At 56.0% G+C, this 27,750-nt stretch overlaps 1 protein-coding gene across 5 annotated transcripts in view; it reads left to right on the plus strand.

Moving 5' to 3' along the window:
• The window catches only part of ZSWIM5 (zinc finger SWIM-type containing 5), a 155,598-nt gene extending 129,051 nt beyond the window's left edge, over positions 1–26,547 (plus strand). For all 5 annotated transcript variants that reach the window (XM_073357896.1, XM_073357901.1, XM_073357899.1 and 2 more), the window contains exons 5-14: positions 2,312–2,491; positions 5,560–5,736; positions 8,704–8,850; positions 9,705–9,842; positions 10,995–11,255; positions 14,803–14,938; positions 16,684–16,841; positions 22,757–22,920; positions 24,044–24,125; positions 25,109–26,547. In XM_073357896.1, coding sequence (XP_073213997.1) covers positions 2,312–2,491; positions 5,560–5,736; positions 8,704–8,850; positions 9,705–9,842; positions 10,995–11,255; positions 14,803–14,938; positions 16,684–16,841; positions 22,757–22,920; positions 24,044–24,125; positions 25,109–25,971 — 2,306 coding nt within the window. In that variant the 3' untranslated portion in view covers positions 25,972–26,547. The remainder of the gene's footprint in view (positions 1–2,311; positions 2,492–5,559; positions 5,737–8,703; positions 8,851–9,704; positions 9,843–10,994; positions 11,256–14,802; positions 14,939–16,683; positions 16,842–22,756; positions 22,921–24,043; positions 24,126–25,108) is intronic.
• Positions 26,548–27,750: the final 1,203 nt, after the last annotated feature.

The following is a 27,750-nucleotide window of genomic DNA, read 5'->3' on the forward strand; positions in this document are numbered from 1 at the left end:
TCACAACCCTGGGGTTAGCAGGCCAATGCTCAAACCACGGAGCTATCCCTCCCCCTGAAGGAGGAGCTGTTCTTGAACTCAGTTCTCACAGGCCACCAGTCCTGGCAGGCCAGTGTCCCATAACCAGCACCGGCACTGCGCCCCCCACCCCCCGGCGGCACTGATCAGCGTCGGCAGTCGCCATCTCAGCTGACACACCAGTGGCTCGCTGGGCCGCGGACTCGATTGAGTCTGGTGCCCGTTGAGGTGGTTTCTGCACATGTGCTGCAGAGGCTGAGCGAGCCTGTCCTGGAGCCCTGGTCAGTGGGTGTCCAGAGAGCCCAGCTGCCTCCGATGGCCTAAGCACTCAGCAAACCAGGAGGTGGTTTGTGAAACATTTGCCTTTGTGCATGGTAGCAGGAGGAGTGCAGATTGGTTCTCCCGCAGCCAGCCACCTAGCCAAACCAGAGTGATAGAGCTGCCTTATGTTACCATACGGTCAGAACCGGGCACTGTCTGTAGGAGCGTCCTGCTGGTTAAGAGAATGGAGCGACCTCTCTCTGAGTCCTTCCCCTGGGGCCAGGCAGGACACAGCCCCCTCAATCAGGGCCACAGATGTTAAAATGATTTTGGCCAAGAGGGCAAAGTGTCAACATCTGCATTCATTTCTCTTCACTCCAGTTCATGTCTTGCCCAAGCGCCGTCACCTTGAGCCTATTGGACAGCTGGGCTTTGAGTTGCTAATTAATCCTTGGGGGAGGATTGCAGGCTGAATAACGGGGATCTGGTCCAGCATGCAGCAGAGGGCCTATGATCTGCGAGCTGCACAGCTCTCGGATGCTGACTGCTGGCTGGCAGGTTGCCATTGGTGCGGAGCACTGAGCTAGCAATGTGATACCGACACCGAAGTCAGATAGGACCCAGGAGAAGATGCTCCAGAGAGCCTCTGTCCCCTGTTGACATCCAGTGCTTAAAATGAGATGAAGACATGACCTGAGGGGAAGTGGTGAGGCTGCAGCCGGGAACCATGTGACTAACTTGACTTGCATGCATTCCACACACTGGAGTGTCTGAGACAGCTGGGAAAGCCCAAGGCTGGGGTAGCTCCAGGCCTCCTGGATTTCTCTGAGATCAGTGCTAACTCGTTGCATTAATAAGAACATTTTTCACCCAGAATTGCCATACAGACCACGTGCAGAAAGGGATGCAGGCAACACTTTGGCCTCCTTGGCCTGGCACATCAGTAGAAGCATCTGTGAGATGCGGTCTCCTCTGGGGTAGAATGTAGCAGCTGTTCTGCAGTGAACAACAATGCTGCGCCATAGGGTAGGACGGGAAGGGACAGAAAATATTGTATCCGGTTGACTCTGCAAGGGAGACGTGTGTAGGAATGTAATTACCCCAGGTCGGGTTGACAGCAGGGTTTTGCCCTCTTTTATACCCCTGCAATACCATTCCAGTCAGTGGGGGTGCAAGCATGTACAGAGAGCAACATTTGGCTCTCCTGGGAGCCAGGGCTAACAGCCCTGGTCTAATGAAACATGTCATTTGATCTTAACAGTCACAAATGCTCACAGCTTTGGTTTTGCATCTCATCTAAAAGACAGTATCTGCAGCGTCTTAGCGCTCTGCTGGGGCGTCGGTTCGATAGCAACTCAGGGAAGAGCACCACTGGCCTGTATCGCTACCATCACCACCCTCGTTTTTTCTTTTGCCGGGGCAAGTGGGCTCCTGTCCAGCCTGTGAGCTTTCCAAGTGTCACAACCCTGGAGAACTTTGCCTCCAGGACACAAACTCCAAGTGTCTCTGCTGAGGCCTGGGGACTTTGGGGGATTAAAACAAAAATAAATCAAATCTCCTTTTAGAATAGTTGAATGCAAATGGCCCGAAGAACAGTGGCAGATGAAATCCTGCTCTAGCTTTAAACCAGTGGGAATGTGTGCAGGATCAGAATCCAGTTGCTCTGTGGAGAGGCAGACTCACCGGCTTACAGGGTGGTTTTGAGCTTGCTTTGATGTGTAGTTCAAACAGTAGATTTGTCCTGGCAGACAGAAGTCCTGTTGAACAGACAGACAGGCTCCCCCACCTCTTGAGGTTATAATTTAGCTTCATTATGGAGGAGTTTTACTGGAATTTTTTTTTTTTTAAAGCTTCTAAATCTGCCTTCTGGGCTCTGTAGATTTCCCTGCAATGGGCTGTTGATGCTGTTCCCAGCTTTCATTGCTGGTAGGAGGATGGAGGTGTTAGCTAAGCCAGCTAGCTGAAGCCAGATCACGCTGAATCATTTTTCCATGCGCATGTGGGTTTGTGTGTCGTTTTCTCTTCCCCATAGGGGCCCTGTGGGTGTGCGTCGTGTTAAATCCGCACTGCAAGCTGGAAGAGAAATCGTGCTGGCTCCGGCAGCTCCGGAAGTGGGGCGACATGGACGTGTGCCCGTTGGAGGACGGCAGTTACGGCAACGAGCTTCCCAACATCACCAACGCGCTGACGCAGAGCTCAAATCACAGCCAAGGTGAGTCAGGACTGCCCAGCTGGGAGGGCTTCACTGAGCCGTCTCCAGCAGGATCTCACCAGATGTGTTTCCCTTGGTTCACCTGCAGTTGGCATCAGCTGGATATAAAGGTAACAGAGGTACAGGCAAGATAAAAATCTCACTACAGAAAATTCCTTGTCCTGCGTTGAATTGTTTTTTGCCTGTATCAATGCACTGTACAGAAAATAGCCATACAGGCTGAGTGCAGCATGATAGCTGCGCTAGAATGGGTACATGCTTTAAAGTACGGGTGCTGGGATTTTTGAGAACTCATCATTAGCCTCAACTCCACTTCCATTGAAGTCAATGGGCATTTTACCATTGATTTCGTTAGGAGTGGAGTTAGGCCAGTGGCAAATGCATTTGAAAGTCTCCTCCCAGAACAAATGTCCTAGAGGAGAGAGTTCTACCAGCTGCAGGCAGAGGGCACAGGAGCCCGATGTCTGGTCTGGATGCTGCCCAAGATACACACTAAGTTGGATGCAGGCTGCAACATAAACCTTGACTTCAACTTGGAAGAGGCTCATTTTGCTTCCTGCTCTGTGCTCAGACCCTGAAACGAGGCTGGTCAGTTTCACAGCCCGTTCCCATGTTCAAGTAGGAAGCTGCTGTAGAAATTTTCAATAGAAAATATTGTCTTCACTGGCATTAATTTTAAATGTTCATGAAAAAGTTCTGTTCTGTTCTACCTGGTTGTGAAAGAACCTAAAGATTTGACCTAAACTCCTTGACAGTGTCCCTTTAATGCCGCCAGCGCTCTGTGAATTTAGATTCAAGGGAGCAGTTGAAAAAGTGAGACAGGAATCCACTTCTGTGTGAATGTAAGTGAAGTTGAGCTCTGAAACCCTTGATGTAATATTTCCACAAGTGGGAGGAATTAGCTGATGTCGTAGAGACCTTGCCAGTCACCATTTTTTAAACCAGTTGTTTAATCTGACTTAATGCTCTTATATTTAGATTTTCGCTTGTGCCTTTCAGTAGCTAAGTTATTAACCTGGGCTACTGATTGCAGCGCAAGTGCAGAGCACGAATCAAGCAGCTTATTTGTGGGAATGTTCATTAGCACTAAAAGATTTTCTCAGACCCTGGCAAAGCGCTCGATCCCTGTAATTGTAATCACCTTTTTTTTCTTTGCTCAAAATAGACCTTAATTGAAACATGCGGTTCTGGCGATGTCTGCATCTGCTGCTCTGTAATTGGTCTCTGTGTATTTGATGCAGCCAATATGGAAAGGGGGAGGGAAGCAGCGATGTTGCGAAGTAAGCTTCCCTCTTCTGGGTGTAATTAGTTTTTAAGCCTTCCCCACTAATCATGAAGTCCCCCAGCTGACACCCCACTAGCCCGTTCCAGCTAAGCTCAGAACCAGATGTGCTCTCAACTTGCTAGACCTTTGTGTCTTAAATGCACTTTGTCAAGGACCATCTTAATTTAAAACAGGCTTAGCGACACTTGGCATTACGCTGGGGAGCAACCTGGCCTCCTGATCTGCGCACAGACCTGGGAGTCAGGACTCCTGCATGTGGTTCCCACCTCTGCTGCTGTCTCACTGGGTGACCTGGGCGAGTCCCGCGAGCTCGCTGGGCCAGATTTGGAAAGGTATCAAAAGCTGCAGATGGGTACCCAGTGGAGTGTCAAAAGCAGCGAAGTATCTGTCTGCATCTTTAGGCACCCAAATACCTTCCAAAATGTGGTCTGCGGTTTCCCCAACATTAAAGTAGGGCTGATAGATTCCAAGGCCAGAGGGGACCGTTGGGATCATTTTGCCTGACCTCCTGTAGATCACAAAGCATTGACCCACCTCCCAGCAGGGTTAGGAGGTTCATGCGTGTAAAACACTTGGAAGATGTAAATTCCAAGAACCCCAATGGTTGCCATGAGGTTTTAGTGTTTTGATTCCTGTAAGATAATGTGTTTGTAACCTAAACTGATTCCTGAAATATTCCTCCGAAACCAGTTCTGCGGCCTAGACTTGCTCTGGCTCTCTGGGGATGAGCATATGTTTGTTTTCCAGCTCTGTCCATTCCACTTCAGAAGTCAATCTGAGCTGCTAGTTGCCTTTGTTTCCTGATGGAAGCAAGTTCGGTCTGTTTATCTAGCCTGCCATAAGCTGCCCAGCGTTGGAGCAGAGCTGCACAGTGCTCCTCCGGTACTTCCCAGCATTCCTCCTCTGACCCCCAGCAGCCCTAGCCAGGAAGGGATGTAGCATGACAGAAATTGAAGCCTGGAACAGCCAGGCCTGCCCCAATCCCTCTTTCATCAGGGAATAGCTTGCTACCAGTGCTTGGATTGGTCCCCAGCGTCACTTCTGTCTTGTGGTGAAACAGATCTCTGTTACAGGTCATGGTGATCACTGAAATAGACGGATCCCTTGCTGATTCCCTGCTCTGTTCATTCCCCCTGGGGCATCTGGCACCGGTCACTGTCGGAAGACAGGAGACTGGGCTAGATGGACCTTTGGTCTGACCCAGTAGGGCCGTTCTTACGTTCTTAGTGTCAGGACTGGGATTCAGACTCAGACATTTTTGGTTCCAGACTCATGATCAGACCATTGCATTCCACTGCCGACCGTGGTACGGCCCAGAGCTTGTGACTTCAGGTGGAGGCTTTGTAGTGGGTTCGGTTCTACAATAGGATGTGCTGGTTTGATCCAAGCAGTCTTCAGCTTGGCTAAACGGAGCGGTTGACGTGCTAGGCCATGTAGCTTCCATCTGTATTAAAGATGAAGGGGGCTGCAGACTGGGGCAGAACCCAAGGACTGCCACAAACCTTCCGAATGGGCCCTGGCCCCTTCTGGCCTGACACGCCGCTGACATCTCCTCGAGCGGTGTGGCATGTGGTTCAGGAAGCTGGTCTGCCCCCATTTCCGGCAGCTCCGCGGAGCCTGTGGCCGAAGAGCGGACGAGCTCTTGCCAAGAGGAGATTAGAGCCATCTGATGGGGGCTCTGTTTGTGCACAGAGCCGAGTGGAGGGTGGAGTGGAGTGTTCTGAAGGCCAGGGAGTTGAACCGGCCGCTGAGCGGGGGACGCTGAGTGCTGTTTTCTTTGCAGACTCCCTGGCAAGGCCGAGACGGACAGTGTTCACCCGCGCCATCGAGGGCTGCGACCTGCACTGGCAGGACAGCCACTTGCAGCGGATAATCAGCAGCGACTTCTACGTGTCCCCTTCGTACCAGCGGGAGGGTGAGAGCCTCCTCTTCAATTCGCAAGGACAACCACTGTGGCTAGGTAACCCATCCCCCTTCGACCGTCTGCGCTCTCTGTGTGTCGCTGGGGGCCTGAGTGTAATGCCTTTTGCAATCGCCCCGAGCATGGGGACCCCAAGGGCCCTGCTCTGAGGGCTGGGGACGGGTGTGGAAGAGGATGTGCAGCTTGAGTTGCTGTCAGTGCAGTGCCCATCCCCTGGCATCTGGGCACCTGGATCTCCATTGCGAGCAGCGGAACGAAGCTTCCACCATTCCCTGAAAGACGCGGCAGGGGAAGCCAGTCTGGTTCATTTCCTTGTGCACTGCAAGGCTCCTGGAGAGAGACCAGACTGGCATGGCCCCCAGCGCGGTGGGACCCTGGCCAGATCTCATCTCTGGCACTTAGCTAGAAACATCCTTTTCCCAAACCTCACTGGCTCTGGCCTGGGTGAGGTTCGTTAGCCTCAGCATCTCCGTCCAGTGCAACTGCCACCGGGGGTGTGGTGCAGAGGTGGCCTGCCAGCTAGTGGACTTGTACGCTTTGACCATAAAGTTCCTGGGTGAAATCATGGCCATGTTAATGTCAAAACTCCCATTGACTTCACTGGAGCCTGGATTCCACCGCAGGATATTGAAACGGTCTTGACATTGGATAAGCAGTTAGGATAGCCTAGAGAGTACCGCCAGAACGTGCCATGCGTCGCGAGCGGCATGTGGCAGAAAATGGCACATGCTTTCGATGGCGTGCATTTGGTTTGTTTTATTGCCGGACGGATCACCCCAGACTCTGAGCCCTGCTGCCCTGGGTCCTTCCCGACATTCCTCCCAGCTCCTGCAGTCCAAATTCTACGTATCCATCTGCTCCCGGGCCTCAGGAGTGGGGTGAGTGCCCTGGCCTCCAGGGAGCATCCAATGCAGAGTTCTGGTGGTGACATCCTTCATCAGCAGGGCTCCCATGGGGCAGAGTCGACCCCATCACCAGGCTTAGGACAGGTTTTCATCACCCCTGCTTTGGGTGTAAATTGTTGTTCTCCCTCGCAGGCATGTGGGGCTCTGTGACCCATAGCAATTGAGCGGTTTTGTTAAATGCCAGTGCTCGTGAGAGTCAGGCCTCACTTGTGACCTACAGATCTGAAACCAGCTCGTCACCTTGAATACTGTGTCTAGTTCTGGTCAGTCGATCTCAAAACTGAGCTCAGAAATGGGAGGAGGGGCAGAGATGGGTGACAGAATGGGTGATCAGAGCCCTGAAAAGACCTGTGTGTGCAGGGAGAGACTGCAGAAATGAGGCCTGTGTAGTGTAGAGAGATGAGTAAGGGGGGGAAAGGCAGTACGATATCAAACTGTGGCTGGGATAGAGAGGGTAGATCGGGCTCCCCGTTTGCCCTGTCCCATATCACAAGACCAAGAAAATGAAACAATTCAATGAAACAGGCCCAAGACATAAGTTAAAGACAATCCACATAGTTAACCTGTGGAACTCACTGCCACAAGGCTACCAGCGAGGCCAAGAGCTCCATAGAGAATAAATACGTACATTGGTGTTTATAAAGATCATCACAACATTCCCGGCTAGAGAGGGTGAAAAGGCTCTACGGCCTGATATGCTTTGGAGCATAAACAAGCCATGAACTGACCGAGTTAAGGAAACACCATTGTGGGGAGTTTTTTCCCATAACTGTCTCACTGCAGGGCTCTTTGCACCCTGCTCGGAAGCAGGGGGGCCCCCGCTATTGTTAGGGACAGAACACTGGACTAAGAGGGCCACAGTTCCTCAAGACCTTGACTATCAGAGATTGGATAATGGACTCCTCTTGCTTCACGCTAGTCTAGTAAAAGGACTTAACGAAGCACATTCTTGTCCTCATTATTTTTTTTAATAGCACTATTGCCTTGATTTTCCATTTTCCATTCTCAGCCTCTTTCTGGAGGGTTTCCCAATGCCACGGAAAGCATCTGATTTGTCAGCAACATTTTAATGCTGAATTCAGAGAGAAGGCAAATATTTCACCCATTTAGCAAATAAACAGTAGAGGAAGCCAGTAAGAAATTCTTCTGCAAACCCTGCTGATTTTCACCTATTTTCACCATGAGTGGGGTGTGCTCAGTGTAACGTATAAACCTGATTGGGATTTAGAGAGGGACTTTTGTGCAAAGACCCTCTGATGTTTCCTGGAAACAGACGATCCTGCTTCCACAGTTTTAGATTTTCTTCATTTCCAATTTATTTTCGTGCTAGGGACATTGCAGGAACACAAGGTTTTTGTTGTTCACCCTACAGTATGTCATGTCATCTGCTGCTGCTAATTTCTCTCTCAGAGTCATAATCCTCTCCGCAGTCGCTTGTGACTTCAGGTGGGGAATAAGCAGCGGGAGCAGATGAATTTCTAAGCAACTGTGGTTCTGTTTTTCATGCAACTGTTCCTAATAATAAACCACCGGGAAAGAGAACAAGAAAATACACAATCGCTACCACTGGTTCCAGCGAGACATCCGGGAGGCAATTTAGAAGCCCAGATTGAAAGTCACGATGCAAAGCACATGCCTGTGTGCAGAAGTTAGGAAAGCTGAAGAATTGTGAGAGGGGAGGAGAAGAGAGATCTCAGCTGAGAGGGTACACCTAGGAATTGTGAAAAGCAGAATCCTTTGTGGATAAATGTAATGCAAACCCGCAATGTTGGTTTGGCACTTAGATACTATGGTGCCTCCTAGATTAGATAAAGCAGAGCTTTGTTTCCTAGGGTACCATCCAGGGCAGGGTCTGGTTATTTATAGCTGCTGTTCCTAGAATGTGGCAGGAACTCCATTAATATTCTTGGCAAGCATCCCCGTATGGAGCGTTAGAGGGGCTGATGACACTAAGGCAGAGAACGGGGGCTGGACTTCCAGGGAGAAAGCTCATCAGAAGCAAGCTGATGGTGCCGGGTGCTTTTCCTTCCTGCAGCAGAGCGCTGTGAATCTCTGTGCTCTTCAGGTTCACGAGTATGCTGCGTTTGACTTTGTTTTGCAGAGCACGTTCCTACAGCGTGTGCACGGGTTGATGCCCTGCGTTCCCACGGGTACCCCAAGGAAGCGCTCCGACTGACTGTTGCCATAATCAATACACTGAGATTGCAGCAGCAAAGGCAGCTGGAAATTTACAAACATCAGAAGAAAGGTATGGGCTGTTCCCAGACTGGCAGACCCAACCCTGGAATCAACCACTGTGCTTGGCCAGTATACTTGGGGCAAATTACAGTGGCCCAGCCTCACTCAGATGCTGCTGAATGCCGAGAGCACGGATGCCACGGAGCTGATCTGTTCTCTGCCGGGGACAGCCAGCGCTGCAGGGTGTTGGATGCAGAGCACTGCCCACCAGAACGCTAGCCCGGTGTGTCTGTCTGATCCCAGCAGCATTTGACACCAGGTTTTCAAATCTGAAAAATGCCCGAATAGCCTTTGATATTGGATCGCTTGGATTGCCATGGCCTGGCCTTGACCCCAGAACGGCATGTCCGGGAGGGGGGGAAGCGTTTGTAGACAGGCCTGTGCCTCCCAGAGACATTCCTGCTGGCGTTCCTGAGTCATGTGCTGCACCTGTGGGAGCAGCACTGCGATCCCGCTTCTCCTTGCGCGGAGCTGAGTCCTGCTGAGTGACTAGTAACCATGGGTCACTGCTCAGGGGACCAGCCCCCAGGGTTTGTAAAATATGTGAACGAGCTGTTTATAGGGCTCCTGTTTATAGGCCTCTCGCACCATGTTTCTCAACCGTTTTGATACCAGGGACCAGCTGGCTGCCTTCCTAAGCTGTGTCCAGGAGCTCTCTGGGCCTGGTTGGTGAGAAACGCTGCTGGAGCACGCTGGTGCCGTTTCTCCCGTGCCTTCCCGCCGGGTGTTGTTTCCAACCTGCGCGGGCCGCTCAGAGAAAATGGAATGAGTCAGTGATCTGCTGCTGCGGCTTCAGGCCTTCCACTTGCCTCGAGAATTCTCAGCGTTTCTGTATTTAACGCTCTGCTTCTGTGCCGTCCCCAGAATTACTGCAGAGAGGAGCCACCACCATCACAAACCTGGAGGGCTGGGTCGGGCACCCTCTGAACCCCGTTGGCTGCTTGTTCCTCACCTTGACGGAGGCTTGTAGATTAGAAGAGGAAAATTGCCTTGAAATTTCAGGTATTCAAGTCTTTCCCCGTCCAGACCAGTGAGTTAAACTTCCAGAGCTCCAGCTTGTCAGCTGCTGAATCCAAGACAGAGCTAACGGCTCCCCTGCTGTCGTACGCTTCGGGTCTCCCTCTGTGTTGTCTCCTCAAACTCCCTCCTGGTTGTCCAGCCTCTTCTCATCCCACCGCTCAGTCTCGCTCGCTCCCAGCTCTCCTGTCTCTCCACTTGCAGAGGAAGAGAAGGTGCCGTGAGGTACCACGACAGGGTCAGAGTTCAGTCTGTTTAGCCTACCAGAAGGTTCAGGGGTGGGTTGATCACAGCCTGTAAGTACCTACGTGGGGAACAAATATCTAACAATGGGCTCTGCCGTCTAGCAGAGGAAGGTCTGACAGGATCCAGTGGCTGGGAGCTGAAGCGAGACAAACTCGGACGGGAAATAGGGCATTGGTTTTTAACAGTGAGAGTCATTAACCAGTTGAACAATTTCCCCAGGGTTGCAGTGGAGTCTCCATCCCTGACCGTTTGTAAAGCCCGACGGGATGTTTCTCTAAAAGCTCTGCCCTGGAGTTATTTGGGGGGAGGCCTCTGGCCTGTGCTGTAGAGGAGGTCAGAGGAGATGGCACAACCATCCTGGCCTGGGAATCTGTGAACTGTCATGCAGAGAGGGAGAACGTGGCGCCAGGCTGCGGCAGTCAGGTGACAGAGGAACAGCCACGCCCCAGAGTTGTGCGAGGTCGCCCCGGGACACGTGGCCCTTCTAGCACGTTGCGTGGCATTGCTCCATGGCACATTGAACGTGTTCTTGTCCAACTTGGCTCGTTTCCCCATGGCTGGTAAAAGTGGGGAGGACACTCATGGCCTGGCCTGTTGCGTTGGCATGTGGAGTCAGAACTGTGAGGGTCAGGCTGGCTTTTCCGTCAGTCAAACGAGCAACGCCAAGCCACTCCCCCAGCAGCCGAGCGCCGGGTCAGAAATGCAGGTCAGTGTCCTCCCACGCGGGCTCGCTCCTTTGGGCTCGATCTCTGCGGAGCCGAGCATAAGCAATGAGAGAACCCTGGCACTGGGTGTGGGGGCGGGGAAGAGGGGCGCTGGGCTTGGGTTTCATGCTGGGTTCTTTCCCAGGTCATTCTCATTTCTCACCCTAGTGACTGCCTTCCCCTCTAGATGCCGGCGACGCCAAGCCCCCGGTGTATCGGCATGTGCCTGTGGCGACGGGCTGCCAGGACAGCGGCGAGTCCTACCTGTCCCTGGCCTTGGAGGTGGCTCTGATGGGGATGGGGCAGCAGAGGGTGATGCCCGAGGGGCTGTACGCGCAGGATAAAGTGTGCCACAACGAAGAGCAGATCATCGCCCGGCTGCAGGAGCTGGACCTGGACGCGGTGCTGGTGCAGACCCTTCGGAAGCAGTGCGTCTTGCTGCTGGAAGGTGAGGGGCAGCTGGGCTGCGCTGAGCAGCTGCCGGTGGTGTTGAAAGGCCGGCCTGGGAGAAGCCGCGTTCCCCTTGCTCACGGCACAGGGGACCGAAGAGCTGGATTACGGCGGAGGGTCGCCTGCTGGGCCAGGGCTTCGACAAGGCACCAGTAATAACCCGCTGCCAAGCCCCAGTGTTACCAGGGTCATTCAGCCTTAGGCTGCCAGCCTGGTGTTTGAACCGTCCTTCAGTCCCTATGCAGCTGTGGGCCCCAAATTGTGGGGCACGCCCCCCAGGGGGGCACAGAGGAACGTTTGGGGGGGCCAGGGCCAGCCCCCGGGAAGGGGAGGGGAGGGAAGGAGTGCAAGCCAGCCCTGCTCCTGTCTCCCAGCCCCGTTCCCAGCCCCACCTGCCCAGCTCCACCCCCAGCCCCGGCTTCACCTCCGTTCCCAGCCCCACCCCCAGCCTTGGTTTTCGGCTTCACTCCCAGCCCCAGCTCCACCTCCATTCCCAGCCCCATTCCCAGCCCCACCCACAGCCCCGGCTTCACCTCCATTCCCAGCCACTGCCCCCAGCTTCACTCCCAGCCCCGGCTTCACCTCCATTCCCAGCCCCGGCCCCCAGCTTCACTCCCAGCCCCGGCTTCACCTCCATTCCCAGCCCCGGCCCCCAGCTTCACTCCCAGCCCCGACTCCACCTCCATTCCCAGCCCCATTCCCAGCCCCACCCACAGCCCCGGCTTCACCTCCATTCCCAGCCACTGCCCCCAGCTTCACTCCCAGCCCCGACTCCACCTCCATTCCCAGCCACTGCCCCCAGCTTCACTCCCAGCCCCGGCTTCACCTCCATTCCCAGCCACTGCCCCCAGCTTCACTCCCAGCCCCGACTCCACCTCCATTCCCAGCCCCATTCCCAGCCCCACCCACAGCCCCGGCTTCACCTCCATTCCCAGCCACTGCCCCCAGCTTCACTCCCAGCCCCGGCTTCACCTCCATTCCCAGCCCCATTCCCAGCCCCACCCACAGCCCCGGCTTCACCTCCATTCCCAGCCACTGCCCCCAGCTTCACTCCCAGCCCCGGCTTCACCTCCATTCCCAGCCCCGGCCCCCAGCTTCACTCCCAGCCCCGGCTTCACCTCCATTCCCAGCCCCGGCCCCCAGCTTCACTCCCAGCCCCGACTCCACCTCCATTCCCAGCCCCATTCCCAGCCCCACCCACAGCCCCGGCTTCACCTCCATTCCCAGCCCCGGCCCCCAGCTTCACTCCCAGCCCCGGCTTCACCTCCATTCCCAGCCCCGGCCCCCAGCTTCACTCCCAGCCCCGACTCCACCTCCATTCCCAGCCCCGGCCCCCAGCTTCACTCCCAGCCCCGACTCCACCTCCATTCCCAGCCCCATTCCCAGCCCCACCCACAGCCCCGGCTTCACCTCCATTCCCAGCCACTGCCCCCAGCTTCACTCCCAGCCCCGACTCCACCTCCATTCCCAGCCCCGGCCCCCAGCTTCACTCCCAGCCCCGACTCCACCTCCATTCCCAGCCCCATTCCCAGCCCCACCCACAGCCCCGGCTTCACCTCCATTCCCAGCCACTGCCCCCAGCTTCACTCCCAGCCCCGACTCCACCTCCATTCCCAGCCACTGCCCCCAGCTTCACTCCCAGCCCCGACTCCACCTCCATTCCCAGCCCCGACTCCACCTCCATTCCCAGCCCCGACTCCACCTCCATTCCCAGCCCCGACTCCACCTCCATTCCCAGCCCCGGCCCTAGCTTCACTCCCAGCCCCGACTCCACCTCCATTCCCAGCCCCGGCCCCCAGCTTCACTCCCAGCCCCATTCCCAGCCCCACCCACAGCCCCGGCTTCACCTCCATTCCCAGCCACTGCCCCCAGCTTCACTCCCAGCCCCGACTCCACCTCCATTCCCAGCCCCGGCCCCCAGCTTCACTCCCAGCCCCGACTCCACCTCCATTCCCAGCCCCGGCCCCCAGCTTCACTCCCAGCCCCGACTCCACCTCCATTCCCAGCCCCATTCCCAGCCCCACCCACAGCCCCGACTCCACCTCCATTCCCAGCCCCGGCCCCCAGCTTCACTCCCAGCCCCGACTCCACCTCCATTCCCAGCCCCATTCCCAGCCCCACCCACAGCCCCGGCTTCACCTCCATTCCCAGCCACTGCCCCCAGCTTCACTCCCAGCCCCGACTCCACCTCCATTCCCAGCCACTGCCCCCAGCTTCACTCCCAGCCCCGACTCCACCTCCATTCCCAGCCACTGCCCCCAGCTTCACTCCCAGCCCCGACTCCACCTCCATTCCCAGCCACTGCCCCCAGCTTCACTCCCAGCCCCGACTCCACCTCCATTCCCAGCCCCATTCCCAGCCCCACCCACAGCCCCGGCTTCACCTCCATTCCCAGCCCCGGCCCCCAGCTTCACTCCCAGCCCCGACTCCACCTCCATTCCCAGCCCCATTCCCAGCCCCACCCACAGCCCCGGCTTCACCTCCATTCCCAGCCCCGGCCCCCAGCTTCACTCCCAGCCCCGACTCCACCTCCATTCCCAGCCCCATTCCCAGCCCCACCCACAGCCCCGGCTTCACCTCCATTCCCAGCCCCGGCCCCCAGCTTCACTCCCAGCCCCGGCTTCACCTCCATTCCCAGCCGCTGCCCCCAGCTTCACTCCCAGCCCCGGCTCCACCTCCATTCCCAGCCCCGGCCCTAGCTTCACTCCCAGCCCCGACTCCACCTCCATTCCCAGCCCCACCCACAGCCCCGACTCCACCTCCATTCCCAGCCGCTGCCCCCAGCTTCACTCCCAGCCCCGACTCCACCTCCATTCCCAGCCCCGGCCCCCAGCTTCACTCCCAGCCCCGACTCCACCTCCATTCCCAGCCCCATTCCCAGCCCCACCCACAGCCCCGGCTCCACCTCCATTCCCAGCCACTGCCCCACCCACAGCCCCGACTCCACCTCCATTCCCAGCCCCATTCCCAGCCCCACCCACAGCCCCGACTCCACCTCCATTCCCAGCCCCGGGCCCTGGCTGCAGCTCCATTCCCAGCCCCGGGCCCTGGCTGCAGCTCCATTCCCAGCCCCACTTCCAGCCGCAGACCTGCCCTCAACTGCAGCCCCAGCCTTGGCCCCCTTACCCTGTCTGTGTCGCCCCGCTCCCGGCCCTGGCTCCCGGTGTGGTGGCAGACAGGAGTAAGGGGGGCATGACCCTGAAAAGTTTGGGGACTAGGCTGTACAGGATTATACCATTAGCCAGGTGCATGACTGGTAACTTCCTCCTGCCAGGCACGAGGGCCTATGGCCACCCTCAGCACCCCCAGTCTAGGGGAACGGGCCAGGGACTCAGATAACCCCGGAGTGCTCGCCTCGAAGGGACTGTGGAGATCGGTGCTGAGCGCATTCCCCAAGCCCCTGAGGAATTCAGACCCAAGAGGCTCTCCGTAGCCGGCTCTGGTCCCTGGTCCTAGCGTGGCTGGTGGGAAGCTGTCTGGCCAAGCGGCGCGGCCCCTGGCGGAGGCTCTGGTACAGTGGCTGATGCGGCTTTGCTGTCCTGCAGGTGGTCCCTTCAGCGGCCTGGGGGAAGTGATCCATCGGGAGAGCGTTCCCATGCACACCTTTGCGAAGTACCTGTTCTCCGCCTTGCTGCCTCACGACGCAGACCTGGCCTATAAGCTGGCGCTCCGGGCCATGAGGTTTGTGGGCATTTCTTCGCCTGGGGTTGGTTTCGATCCGATCTCAAGAGCAGCGACGTCACGCACGATATTCCCCCCCTGCTTCTCTGACCCGAGTCTGGTCAGTATTGGTTTGCTCGGGAGCTGCTGCAGGGAGCTTGTGACGGCCAAGATTAGGTTCCTCTCATCTGAGAAAATGCCTACCCTGCAGCAGACGATTTCCTCCCATGGAAACTGCCGAAGGTGCTGGGGAAAGGACCCAGGCACTGGCTGCATCCATCGGCGCGCCGGGCCCTTCCCCCGCAGCTGCATCCTGCAGCGCCATCTCCCACGGCGCAAGGAGAGTGAAAGGCAGAGGAGATCTCAGGGCAGACTCTGCCCCCCAGCCCTGCTGGGCCTTCTCGCCTGGAAGCAGAGACCCTGTTCTCTGCATTCAGCTCCTTCTTTGAAGAGTGATTGAGAGGAGGATCGAGAACAGAAAAGCCCAGCTAGGAGAGAGAGCGGCCAGAGCTGGGCACCCAGCTGACCCTGCACTGATGGTGGCAGGACAACTGGCAGAAAGGACCCTCCAGGGGCCAGCCCCCTGATGGGCAGGCTGCCGCTTTCTGCGCTGCCTGTCAGCCCCCGTCCTTCCCTGGCCCCAGGGATTTGATCTCGGCCGGCAGGTCTGCGCTGGGATTTGTTCTACTCGTGGTTTTAGCCCTCGGAATTGCTGTTCCTGCTGGGTGTGTTACACAGCTAGACAAGCCTCCTCCTCTGGCTCCGTCCGCTCGCAGGCTGGAATTTAGCATCAGACGGGTGGAAGAGAGGGATGAACGTCAATGGAAAATTACTCCCCCGGAATTGAGTTTGTGGGGCTCTCTCTTCTCCCAGCTGACACCTTGGCCTTGTGGTGGGGTCTCTGATCTGGGCTGGGACCTCCCTAGCTTTCACTGGAGGAATAGGGGCAGGCCCTGCTTACACATCTTCTGCCTTTCACTCCACTTGGCCTCCCTGCTTCCATAACCCGGCTGGTCTGGAATCCCCTTCGGGTTGGGACTCCAACCTGCTGAACTACTGATGCATAACTTCGCCTTCCTGGAGACGGAGTAAGCGGCACGGCATTGTCTTGGGCCAGCAGACAGTTTGCTGTCTGGTCCGAATGGTGGCTTGCAGACGTGGCTGCAAACTCTAGCTTAGCGGCCGTGGCGGTCCCGTCCCCTGGCAGCCGTTTACCTGCTAGAAGAGCAATACAATGTCACTTGTAGTCACGCCCAGTAGCACCTGGGTTTGGGTGCTGGGCGGGTGGGGGGGCCCGTGGTTTCCTGTCACCCGGAATGTCCACGGCTTTGGGATATTCACACGCGAGCAGGTAACCCAAATCCACTGCAGGGGCCTTGGAGAAATGTGGTGCTACTTCTGATCCCAGCCCTCCGGTTTAAGAGGAACCAGATGATTTGCCTGAAAGCTCCACTTAGCCCGAAGATGAAAGGAGCCCCAAGTGAGCTTTTCCAGCTTGTGTTTTCCTTGCAAGTTTATAAATCACTTGCCGGCTTTCGGCTCCCTTTCAAGTCTGTTTGAAATTGATCCTTGCGCCCATGTGTTCCCCGTGCAGCCTCGGGAGTTGTCGCACGCCTGGAATGCAGCTTGGTGCTTTGAAAGAGCTGGTGCACCAGGCTGCCTGCAATCAGCCCTCCTCGTTGCCTGGGGGGAGCTAGCAGCGAAGGAAGGGGCAGGGCTTTGAGTTGGCAGAGAACCTGTGACTAGCCTTCTCCTGTCTCTCCTAGGCTGCCTGTGCTGGAGACGACCGCTCCCTCCGGAGACGTCACGCACCCTCACCACCTGGTGTCGGTCGTGCCCAGCAGGTACCCACGGTGGTTTACCCTGGGCCACTTGGAATCGCAGCAGTGTGAACTGGCCTCCACCATGCTGACTGCAGCTAAAGGTGGGTGCGGGGCCCGTCTTGCACCTGTGCGGACGGTTTCGTGTCAGACTGGGTAGCAGAGCCAGCACCCTTAGCGGGGGGCTCTTTCAGATGAACTTGGCTGGAGCAGACAGACTCCAGAGGCATGTGGCGAACTTCCCCATGATTTGGGAGGCAGGTGGGAGGGACCGTGAGCTGCTAGGGATCTGCGAGCGCAGTACTGGGAAGAGAATCACGCATGTAGCCTCCAGTGTGGCAGGGAGAGGGGAGTGGGACGTGGGACCATCTCGAAGGTGAGATCCCTCTTCCCCCATGGATCACCCCAGGACTAGGAACACAGGCAGGTGAGGGAGATGCTGAAAAAGGAAATCTTAGAAGTCCTGTGTTGCTTGGGGCCGTGGTCCCAAATCCTTTTCCTGATCAGCCGTCCGTGATGGCTGTTTGCATTCCAACGGTCGCATTGTCCATCCTGCGCTGGCTTCGTCCTCGCGGGGCCCAGGTAGCACTAGTGTGTGCAGTGCACAGCCAGGGGTGGCTGGGGGGTAGATGTTGCTCAGTGCCAGGGGCAGACGGGTTCAGTTTCTCCTGGGGCCCGATCTGGAATTGATGGAAAGATCCTTGTTGACTTCAGCGGGACTTGTCTCCAGTTCTCTGGCTGAGCGTGCTGGGGCATGGCTCTCCCAGCTGGGTGAATGGCACTGACAGCCTCTGCTCGCGTGTCCTGTCCATTCTAAGAGGGCTGGGGGCTGCAGTGCGAAGCCCAGGAAGGCAGAAGATACAAAGCAAGAACCTCAGGGCCTCTGAGGCACCCATCCTGGGAGTGAAGGGGAGGGGGGCTAGAAGGTGGGGGTGAGGGCGTCCATCTCTCTGCACTCAGTATGTTCTCTTTGTGTTGCTTCCTGCAAGCAGACAGCGAGCGTCGGGGTGATCTTTCTCCATGCGGTTTTGGAAGGTGGAAGCAGCATGTGGGTTTCAGCAAGGTCGCACCGTACCTAAGCCACTGAGGGGTGGCGTGTGCTGCCACACCGTCGCTGGGGTCCCAGATGCAGAAATTGTAAAACTGCTGGCCAGGATCTATAGAGCTGGGGCGTGCTGACGAGACAGGAAGGCAAATGGGCTTTTTACTTCATATTTATGAAATTTTCATTTGACAGGAAACCAGACCAACCCCCCAGGCCAGGCTGGAAAGGGAAGCAAATAAATCGTGATATCAGGCAGATGGGTGACAGGCCGTGATGTGCTTAGAGGGCTTGAAATCAGAGACGGTTGACAGGCTTCCGCTGTGTATCGATAACAGTGTCACTCAGTGCAGTAAAATCCCAGCTCCTAGCAGCCGTTCGGAACAGGAATGTTCTCCCATTCCTTCACTAGCCTGGTGAAATGGCGGCCAACATCAGAACTATTCGCAGCCGTTCCTTTTCCCATCCCCTTCTTGCTTTTTCCGGTTTTTCCATTCTTAGGGCTCTGGTTTGCTCTCACCTCCCTGTGATCTCGTGGAAAGCTGAGCCCAGTAAATGAGGGATTTTATTTATTTATTGTGCGTGTTCTCCTTTAGCCAGGTGGGATAATAAGTCCTCCACGAGGACAAAAAGGCCACTTGAGTTTGATTTTTGTTTTTCTTCCAGCTCCCACATTTTCCCCCCAAATGTTCAAATGCTGGAGCATGTCCGTATTCAATCCCATTTCGTTGCCGTCTTTCCGACACATGGCTTTCCGTTTTTACATCTGGTCGTCTGAGGAGGCTTGGCTCACGAGTCCCCGTCACTGCAGTGACTGCTGCAGAGGGGGCAGAAGATAGTTTTAATCATTTGTCATTTGAAATTTCTTTTTGATTTCCAAGTCCAGTTCTGCTCTGCACATTTTTAGTCACTTTTCATCATTCCTGGTGGATTGCATCTCCGAGCCTCCACGGCTAATGGGCTGTGTGCAGAGAAGAGATGTTTCTTTAACTGCCAGCCCTAGAAACTCGAGCTGGGACCCAAACAGGGTTCCTTCTGGGCTGTCGTCATCGCTAGTGTGCCAGGTTTTGCGGTGAAATTGACCGCTGTGCAATCCCATTGTCTTTGCATTCTGCCCTCTGTTATCCATGTCATCCCCGGGGAAGGCTGAGGAGGGTCCCCATGCATTACCAAAGGCAGAGCCCGACCCTGCAGTTGACACAGAGTTTTCCTCCATCCAGGCAGGTGTGGGTGGAGAGCTCTTGCTGCAAATTTCCAACACTCAGCCCGAGCCGGATCCAAAGCCCGATGAAGCCAGCAGGTGCCTTTCCATTTACTTCAGCGAGTGGCAAGTTCTTCCTTGGTGCTCACGCTTGGACAGGGCTTATGGGACAAAAGAAGGGGTGTCACGAGTGGTGGGGGCATGTTCCAGCTGAGGGTAGAAACTGACAATGACGTCTGGCACATTCTTTGATGCAGCTCGGTTTACCTACAGGGAAAGTACGAAGTCCTGCTTTTCCAAACGCAAGAGGAGCCAGAGACAAAAGGAATCATTTCTTAGCTTACTTCCCCCAAGCCGCCTTAGCCCACCCCAGAGCCAGAAAACTCTCTTTAGCCTTTTCCGTGGGCCCATTGTGCTCCCAGCTGCTGCTTGGCTTTCTTGCTTTTGCCTCTGTCTCTCAGTCTGCCCCCAGCTGGTCCTTTTACACATGGGAATGCCAAGCCCTCCCCCGGTGCTAGTTTCTGGACAGACTAGTTTGCCATTGGCCTTCTTGGCAACAAGGGCACGCTGCTGACTCATATCCAGCTTCTCGTCCACTGTCACCCCAGGTCCTTTTCCGCAGAACTGCTGCCGAGCCATTCGTTCCCTAGTCTGTAGCTGTGCATTGGGTTCTTCCGTCCTAAGTGCAGGACCCTGCACTTATCCTTATTGAACCTCATCAGATTTCTTTTGGCCCAATCCTCCAATTTGTCTAGGTCCCTCTGTATCCTATCCCTGCCCTCCAGTGTATCTACCACTCCTCCCAGTTTAGTATCATCCGCAAATTTGCTGAGAGTGCAATCCACACCATCCTCCAGATCATTTATGAAGATATTGAACAAAACCGACCCCTGGGGCACTCCACTTGACACCGGCTGCCAACTAGACATGGAGCCATTGATCACTACCCGTTGAGCCCGACAATCTAGCCAACTTTCTACCCACCTTATAGTGCATTCATCCAGCCCATACTTCTTTAACTTGCTGACAGGAATACTGTGGGAGACCGTGTCAAAAGCTTTGCTAAAGTCAAGATACAATACATCCACTGCTTTCCCTTCATCCACAGAACCAGTAATCTCATCATAGAAGGCGATTAGATTAGTCAGGCATGACCTTCCCTTGGTGAATCCATGCTGGCTGTTCCTGATCACTTTCCTCTCATGTAAGTGCTTCAGGATTGATTCTTTGAGGACCTGCTCCATGATTTTTCCGGGGACTGAGGTGAGGCTGACTGGCCTGTAGTTCCCAGGATCCTCCTTCTTCCCTTTTTTAAAGATTGGCACTACATTAGCCTTTTTCCAGTCATCCGGGACTTCCCCCGTTCGCCACGAGTTTTCAAAGATTATGGCCAGTGGCTCTGCAATCACAGCCGCCAATTCCTTCAGCACTCTCGGATGCAACTCGTCCGGCCCCATGGACTTGTGCACGTCCAGCTTTTCTAAATAGTCCCTAACCACCTCTTTCTCCACAGAGGGCTGGCCATCTATTCCCCATGTTGTGATGCCCAGCACAGCAGTCTGGGAGCTGACCTTGTTCGTGAAGATAGAGGCAAAAAAAGCATTGAGTACATTAGCTTTTTCCACATCCTCTGTCACTAGGTTGCCTCCCTCATTCATTAAGGGGCCCACACTTTCCTTGGCTTTCTTCTTGTTGCCAACATACCTGAAGAAACCCTTCTTGTTACTCTTAACATCTCTCACTAGCTGCAGCTCCAGGTGCGATTTGGCCCTCCTAATTTCATTCCTACATGCCCGAGCAATATTTTTATACTCTTCCCTGGTCATATGTCCAACCTTCCACTTCTTGTAAGCTTCTTTTTTATGCTTAAGATCTGCTAGGATTCATCTGTCCTAGGAACAGTTAAGGAGCAGTGATGAGGTTTGGTCACCTCTGAACGTATCTGTTTACAGCTGAAGGCAAATCCCACCAGCTCTTTCCACGTGGAGTGAGCTGGGTACGTTCGGCCGAGTGTGGATAGGAAAAGCAGCTGAAGAGACCGTATTCCTTGTGCAGAAATGTCCAGCTTTGAGATCTCTGATCCCAGGACCGTGGAATGAAGGGTCGGGTTTGGAGCTGAGTGGGGGTGGATGGAACCGTAGCTAGGAAAGGTGCATGAGCTACAAAAACAGTGAAAAGAAAACTCACCACGTTTCAGCTCTTTCGGAGTTCACTGAACTTCCTGGAGTGGGGGCTGTAGAGTGTGTGAGGGGGGAACTCGCCCTAATGTTCTCCCGCCAGTGGCGTGTTGTGTGTCGTGCACCTGGAGTTGTGCTATCAGTGCGTGGAGGTTACTCCGGGGCGCTGTGTGCTTTCCGAGGCTAACAGAATACGAATGCGCTTGCCCTGTCTGTGAACACGTTGGCCACCAAACAGCCGTAGCGTGCCAAGGGCTGGGGAACGTTTCTAGTAGAAATGTGGGATGAAATGGAAGGGACGTGGCGTGATGGAGTGACAGACGATGTAGCTGATCGTACATGGGATGGACTCGGACACACTGTGACACCCTGGGACTGGCTGTAAGGGTCCGGAGTGTGTTTCTGTTGTATCAGGGGTCTGTAGTTATCGGTGGCCACGCTGCAATGTACATACTGGATCTTTTCGGATCCTTTCCCTCCCCTCCCCCATGACAGGAATTGGAGTGTAGTGAACAATTCTGCTGAGAAGGTAAGAACCGGAACAGACTCCAGTCTCTAGGCACTGGTCCCCCACCCCCACCCCCCAACCATCACTTACCAGTAATGGAATCTGGCTGCACCCCTCCCCTGGAGTCGGGGCCAGGAGCGGAGCCACAGGTCGGGGAAGGCCACAGTCAGAGCTGGGGCTGGGGGCAGAGCAGGGCTGGGTGGCGCTCCATCCCAGTCCCTGCGCGCCCCCGCTAATGTTCCTCTGGGCCCCCCGGGGGGCACCTCACAGTTCGGGGTCCATTGCTCTAGGCTGTGCCGACTCCCACAGGGCTAACAGGAGCCCAGAGTAACAACTTGCCCTTGGTCCGGACAGCGGTGGGGACCCCGACGGCCTGTCTGCACAAACATTGACCTGGCAGCAGGCTGGGCGCGGGGGCGGCTCCTGAGGCTCATCACTAATTCACTAATGTACTTTGATCTCGTCCTCTGTGAAACAGGAGTATCCAAGTGCATGAAAACTGTTAGTGTGCATTGACGGGGTCTGTGTAGACAATTAGCGCGTGGGCAGCTGGTGCAGGGTAGAGTCACCCCCCAGCTGGCTGTGCGCTCCTGTCAGCAAGCCCTGCCCCAAGCCTGCACAGCGAGCCAACACCCTTTTCACCAGCCGCGTTTCACAGAGAAATCCCACTTCAATGCTGCATTGTGAACTGCTGGCCCCTGTGCTCCCGCCAGCCGGAGCTCTCCAGCTCTGTTCGGAGAAGGCCCGTCAGGAGAGTCCATGATGCACTGGGTTTTGTGTGCGCTCTCTGGGCCCCACTCTGAACGGCCCCACTCTGAGCGAGAGACGACCAGGTCAGACGGGACCGTTATGGTCGCATCACCTCGCCCCCCGCAGAGCCCGGTAGCCGCACAGAGGGCTGAGTGGCTGCAAACACAGAGGCAGTCTGAGCTGTGTGTGGCCTCACCCCTGGGAAATCACTGGGAATTAGGCGCCTCCAGACTTGGGAAGATGCGAATCGAAGTGGAAACGAACTGGAAGGAGCCTGGAGGGGGTGCGGGCCCTGGCGGGGCAGGGACTGACTTTCCGACCCGTCCCTCCTGTGTGTGCAGGTGACATGCTGAGGTTACGCACCGTCCTGGAAGCGATCCAGAAGAACATCCACTCCTCGTCCTTGATCTTCAAGCTGGCCCAGGACGCCTTTAAGATCGCCACGCCCGCGGACAGCAACCCCGACACCACCCTGCTCAACGTGGCGCTGGAGCTGGGGCTGCAGGTAGGGGAGGGGGCCACAGAGAGGAGAAACGTCTCGTCTTCGGAGGCTAACCCAGCCGCTGCTTTGGGCGGCCCAGTTCTGAGGCAGTCCGGCTGGCTCCTTCCCCGGACAAGTGGCAGCAGTGCCGAGGGCTGGAGGACGACCTTGTTTGGAGGGTGTTGAACGGAACTGTCGTAGGGGTGCCTGCCCTGCAGTGTCCCCTGCTGGCCGAGTGTGATACTGCAGGCTCCTCGCCTCAGTTTCCTTCCCTGAGGTTTCAGAGTAGCAGCCGTATTAGTCTGTATTCGCAAAAAGAAAAGGAGGACTTGGTGGCACCTTAGAGACTAACTGGTCAGTGCTGGAGATGGGACTTAGCCCTCCGGCCAGGTCACAAATGTAGCCCCTTCCAGGGGAGCAGCAGTCTGACTGAAAAGTCCCAACAAACCAAGTCCGTCAGCCCTTTGGGGGATTCCCCTCAGCTCACCTGCTGGGCCCAGTTCCCCACCCCTTCCTGGGCTGCCTTTGAGAGTCTGTCCTCTGCAGCCCCCAGGCGGGTTCCCTTGGAGTGCTGCTCTCAGCCCCTGGCGGCTTTCCCAGCCCTGGGCCTCCTGCACAGTGTGGGTCAGGGCCTTCCTCCAGAGTCTGCCGGCTCCCTGTCGCTCCCCATCCCAGCCTGGGCTCCCTGAGCCCTGGGATGAGGCCCGGCTGTCCAGTCAGACCCTCCTGCCTCAGGCAGGGAAGCAGCTATTTAAGCTTGGCCAGGGTGGGGCTGGCCCCAGCGCCCCTCACTGAGGGGCCAGTCCCCATGTGGCAGTAACTATATAGTGTCAAACTGGGGCAAGCTTGGCAAATATTGGCAGTTTGGTTTGGAGCAATTCGCTGCCCCTCTGATGCTGCCTTTCCGTGGCCTAGGGCACGGGGCTGTCCTGGCTCCACTCCCAGCCGTGGCGAGTCTGGAGATGCATCGGGCACCGTTTCGAGTAGGCATCGAATTGGCATGAGCCATTCCGCCTGCAGGGCTGGGCCGGGGCGCCCTCGGCAAACAGCGCCGGGATGGGCCGGGAGTGAGTCCGGAGTTAGCGGCGCCCTGCCGGGGGGAAGCAGGGATGAAGGGGAGGGCTGGTAACTCTTTTCTGTCTCCTAGGTCATGCGGATGACTCTGTCCACCCTGAATTGGAGACGAAGGGAGATGGTGCGGTGGCTGGTCACCTGTGCGACGGAAGTGGGTGGGTACCGCTGGTCACTGCAGCCCCGCCAGACACTGTCCCAGCCCCCCAGGAGGGGGAGGGTCTCTGCTCCGCTCCCTGTCCCTTTGATCAGTGCCTGCCCTTTCCCCTGGCAAAGGGCCGGGGAGGGGCTTGCTCGGGCGAGTCCACTGAGCGACAGGATGGGACGTCAGTAGATTTCATGGCGTTTCGGGAGACGGGACCACTGGATTATGGCCCAGGCTGGAGGACCTCCCCCAGTCGCCCCTGTGCTGAGCCCAGCCAGTCGGGTGAGACAGACTGTCAGAGGCAGAGACCGGTGGGCACCAGTGCCCACGGCCCCTGCAGTGGCAGGGCATTGAGTAGCTGAAACGTGCCCAGATGATCCTGGCAGGTGACCCACATCCTGTGCAGCAGAGGAATGCAACCTCCCCTCCCCCCGCCTTCTCCCCAAGCTTCCAGCCAACCTGCCCTGGGGGAAAATTCCTTCCTGACCCCAGATCTAGCCATCAGTCGGACCCTGAGCTGTCAGCACTCAGCCCTTGAGCGGAGGGCAGTGGTGGGAACTGTAGGACTCCTGGAGGGGAGCTTATAACCTGTGGGCCCCTGGCGTTTGCTGGCTCCGGCTCCCATTCATGGGAACGCGGTTGTGCTCTTGCACCGTGTGGGATTCGTAGCTTCACTTCAGAACATTGGCCTGAAGCTCTGGAGCGATTTCTCTGTCTGCAGCGCATTGGCATCTGGTTGTCCCTGTATATCCAAACCAGTGCTCTCAACCTGGGCTCCCAGGTCCTCCACCCCCTCCCACCCCCCCCCACCCCCCCCCGGGCTCGGATGAGAAGTGGCCCACTTGTCAGCCGCGCTGAGCGATCCCAGGTCCCAGGCAGAGCAGAGGGAGCTGGGATTGCTCAGCATTCTGGGCCCGGCATAGCCCCTCGAGGATTTAGGCACCTGCCCCCGTTGGAGTGCCGAGCCTGCGCTGATGCCATGTTCCTGTCCGGCAGGTGTGCGGGCGCTGCTCAGCATCCTGCAGAACTGGTACACGCTCTTCACCCCCACGGAAGCCACCAGCATCGTGGCGGCCACAGTGATGTCCCACAACACCATCCTGCGGCTGAGCCTGGACTACCCGCAGCGCGAGGAGCTGGCCGGCTGCGCCCGCACCCTGGCCCTGCAGTGCGCCATGAAGGACCCCCAGAACTGCGCCCTCTCCGCCCTCACGCTGTGCGAGAAAGACCACATCGCCTTCGAGACGGCCTACCAGATCGTCATCGACGCTGCCGCCACCGGCATGACCTACTCGCAGCTCTTCACCATCGCCCGCTACATGGAGCACCGGGGCTACCCGCTGCGGGCCTTCAAACTGGCCTCGCTGGCCATGACGCACCTCAACCTGGCCTACAACCAGGACACCCACCCGGCCATCAACGACGTCCTGTGGGCCTGCGCACTGAGCCACTCCTTGGGCAAGAACGAGCTGGCGGCCATCATCCCCCTGGTGGTGAAGAGTGTGCACTGCGCCACGGTGCTGTCGGACATCCTGCGGCGCTGCACCATGACAGCCCCGGGCCTGGCCGGCATTCCCGGCCGCAGGAACTCTGGCAAACTGATGTCCACCGACAAGGCCCCCTTGCGCCAGCTGCTGGACGCCACGATAAGCGCTTACATCAACACCACCCACTCCCGGCTCACCCACATCAGCCCCCGGCACTACGGCGAGTTCATCGAGTTCCTCAGCAAAGCCAGGGAGACCTTCCTCCTGGCCCAGGACGGCCACCTCCAGTTCGCGCAGTTCATAGACAATCTCAAACAGATCTACAAAGGCAAGAAAAAACTGATGATGCTGGTGCGGGAACGGTTTGGGTGAGCTCCCGCCGGCGCGGGCAGGGTTGGGCGGGGCACTACACGCAAAAGAAAGGAAAATCTAACGGCAATTGGCAAACCAGAGGGGTTTTGTTCTTTTGTTGGATTTAACCGTTTCACATCCTGCGAGGATTCCAACGTTCTTCGGGCACATCAAACCAAAAGACAAGCATGGGAAGAACAATTTACTCAGCATCCTACTCTCCTGAGCATATAACCATTTAATACCAAAAGCTAACCTGGAAATCTAATACCTCTTTCCTGAAGGAAGCGTTCGCCGGCTGGTCCCATGGTTGCCAAGCATAAAGGAAAAAGGAAAGAATAAAAATGGAAAGCAAAAGAGAAGCGCAACACTAAACCTCATGCGTCCCCAAAAGCGATGGCTTTGCAGCGCCGCACGCACCCTGCGGAGACGTGAAACTCCTCTTCTCCATTCGTGAAGATCTGTAAAGAAAACGAGAGTAACTGTTCTCAGGGATTGCTTACTAAAAGTAACAAAAACAAAAAAAGCATTTATGATACTGTAAATACTATAGTATATGTGTCAATTATTAAATTGTAAAGTTATAATTATTTATAATTATTCTGTCTTTTATTTGGGGGATACTTGAAATTGTCATGGGCTGGGACTTTTTTTTTTCAATTAAAAAAAGGAGGAGGAGACACGTGACCATTTCTCAGGTTTCGTCGGCACGTGAAGAGGGGTGGGAGGGAGGCAACCGGCAAATCGAAATGAATCCAGAATCTCTGCAGAACCACAATGAGGTTGCGGCCTTGGGGGAGACGGCACCTAGGCAGGCTGGATTAACGGCAGGGCGGACGGCAGATCGGTGCGTCTGGACAGTCAAAGGACGGACCTGAGCGGACAGATGGGCATTACGGGAACCCTGTCCCTTGTAAGTTCTGCAAACGGTTGGTCAAGGATTGAATACCAAACACAAAGAACGGAGCCATTGGGCTGGAAGCCGTTGTGCCCAGAGTGTACATATCTCTATTTTTGGCCTTCTCTATGTGTGGGCGTGTGAGGAGTGGATGTCTGGGTGCGTGGAGGTGTGCGTGGTGGGGGGCTGACTGCCTTTTCTGCGCTGGGGGGCAGGAACACGAACACGACTTCTTTGGTTACTTTTGTCCTTTCCTCTCCATTTCCAAGCCTTTGTCGCTCCAGCTAACGCGGACGCCCGACGGCCGAAGGCGTCTTGTCATGTTTCCCGATTTGTGTCACTCCATCTCCTGCTGCTGCTTAGTGATCCGGGCTAGATTCAAACCCACCGTGGGGCAGGGACAGTCTTCCTTATTCCAGGTGTTATTCGTTGTGTTCCCCTGGTCCAGTGTGTCTTAGTTTTAAAAGGGTCGGGAGGGCTGGGGCCAGTGGGGAAGGTGACTTTTAGCTAGAGAATGTGGACTGATGATCTACTGTCTGATTTTATTTTGGAAAGAGATTTGTGTCTGCGCTGTGGACCGGAAAACCAGGTGTACTCAGTATTTGTTGCCACAAAAGTATCATTCTTCAGCCTGTTTCTCTTTTTTGTCTTGACCTAATGTTTAATAATAAAAGGAAAAAAAAAGCTAATACTGTTTATGTATCACTCCTACCCTTTCATATAAACTGTGTTGGAATTTCGGTGCTGTTGTTTATTTTCACAATGAATAAATTGGGAGGGTGGGAGGGAAACCCCCAAATCGAGGTCAATTGGTATTTGGGCTAACAGGGCACGAATTGGAGGGGCGTTGGCGCTGCGTGAGAATGCCCGGCCTGGGAAATGGGTCTGAGTTGCTGTGCTCT

This window comes from Lepidochelys kempii, chromosome 8 (genome assembly GCF_965140265.1).
Source record: "Lepidochelys kempii isolate rLepKem1 chromosome 8, rLepKem1.hap2, whole genome shotgun sequence".
Lineage (NCBI taxonomy): Eukaryota > Metazoa > Chordata > Testudines > Cheloniidae > Lepidochelys > Lepidochelys kempii.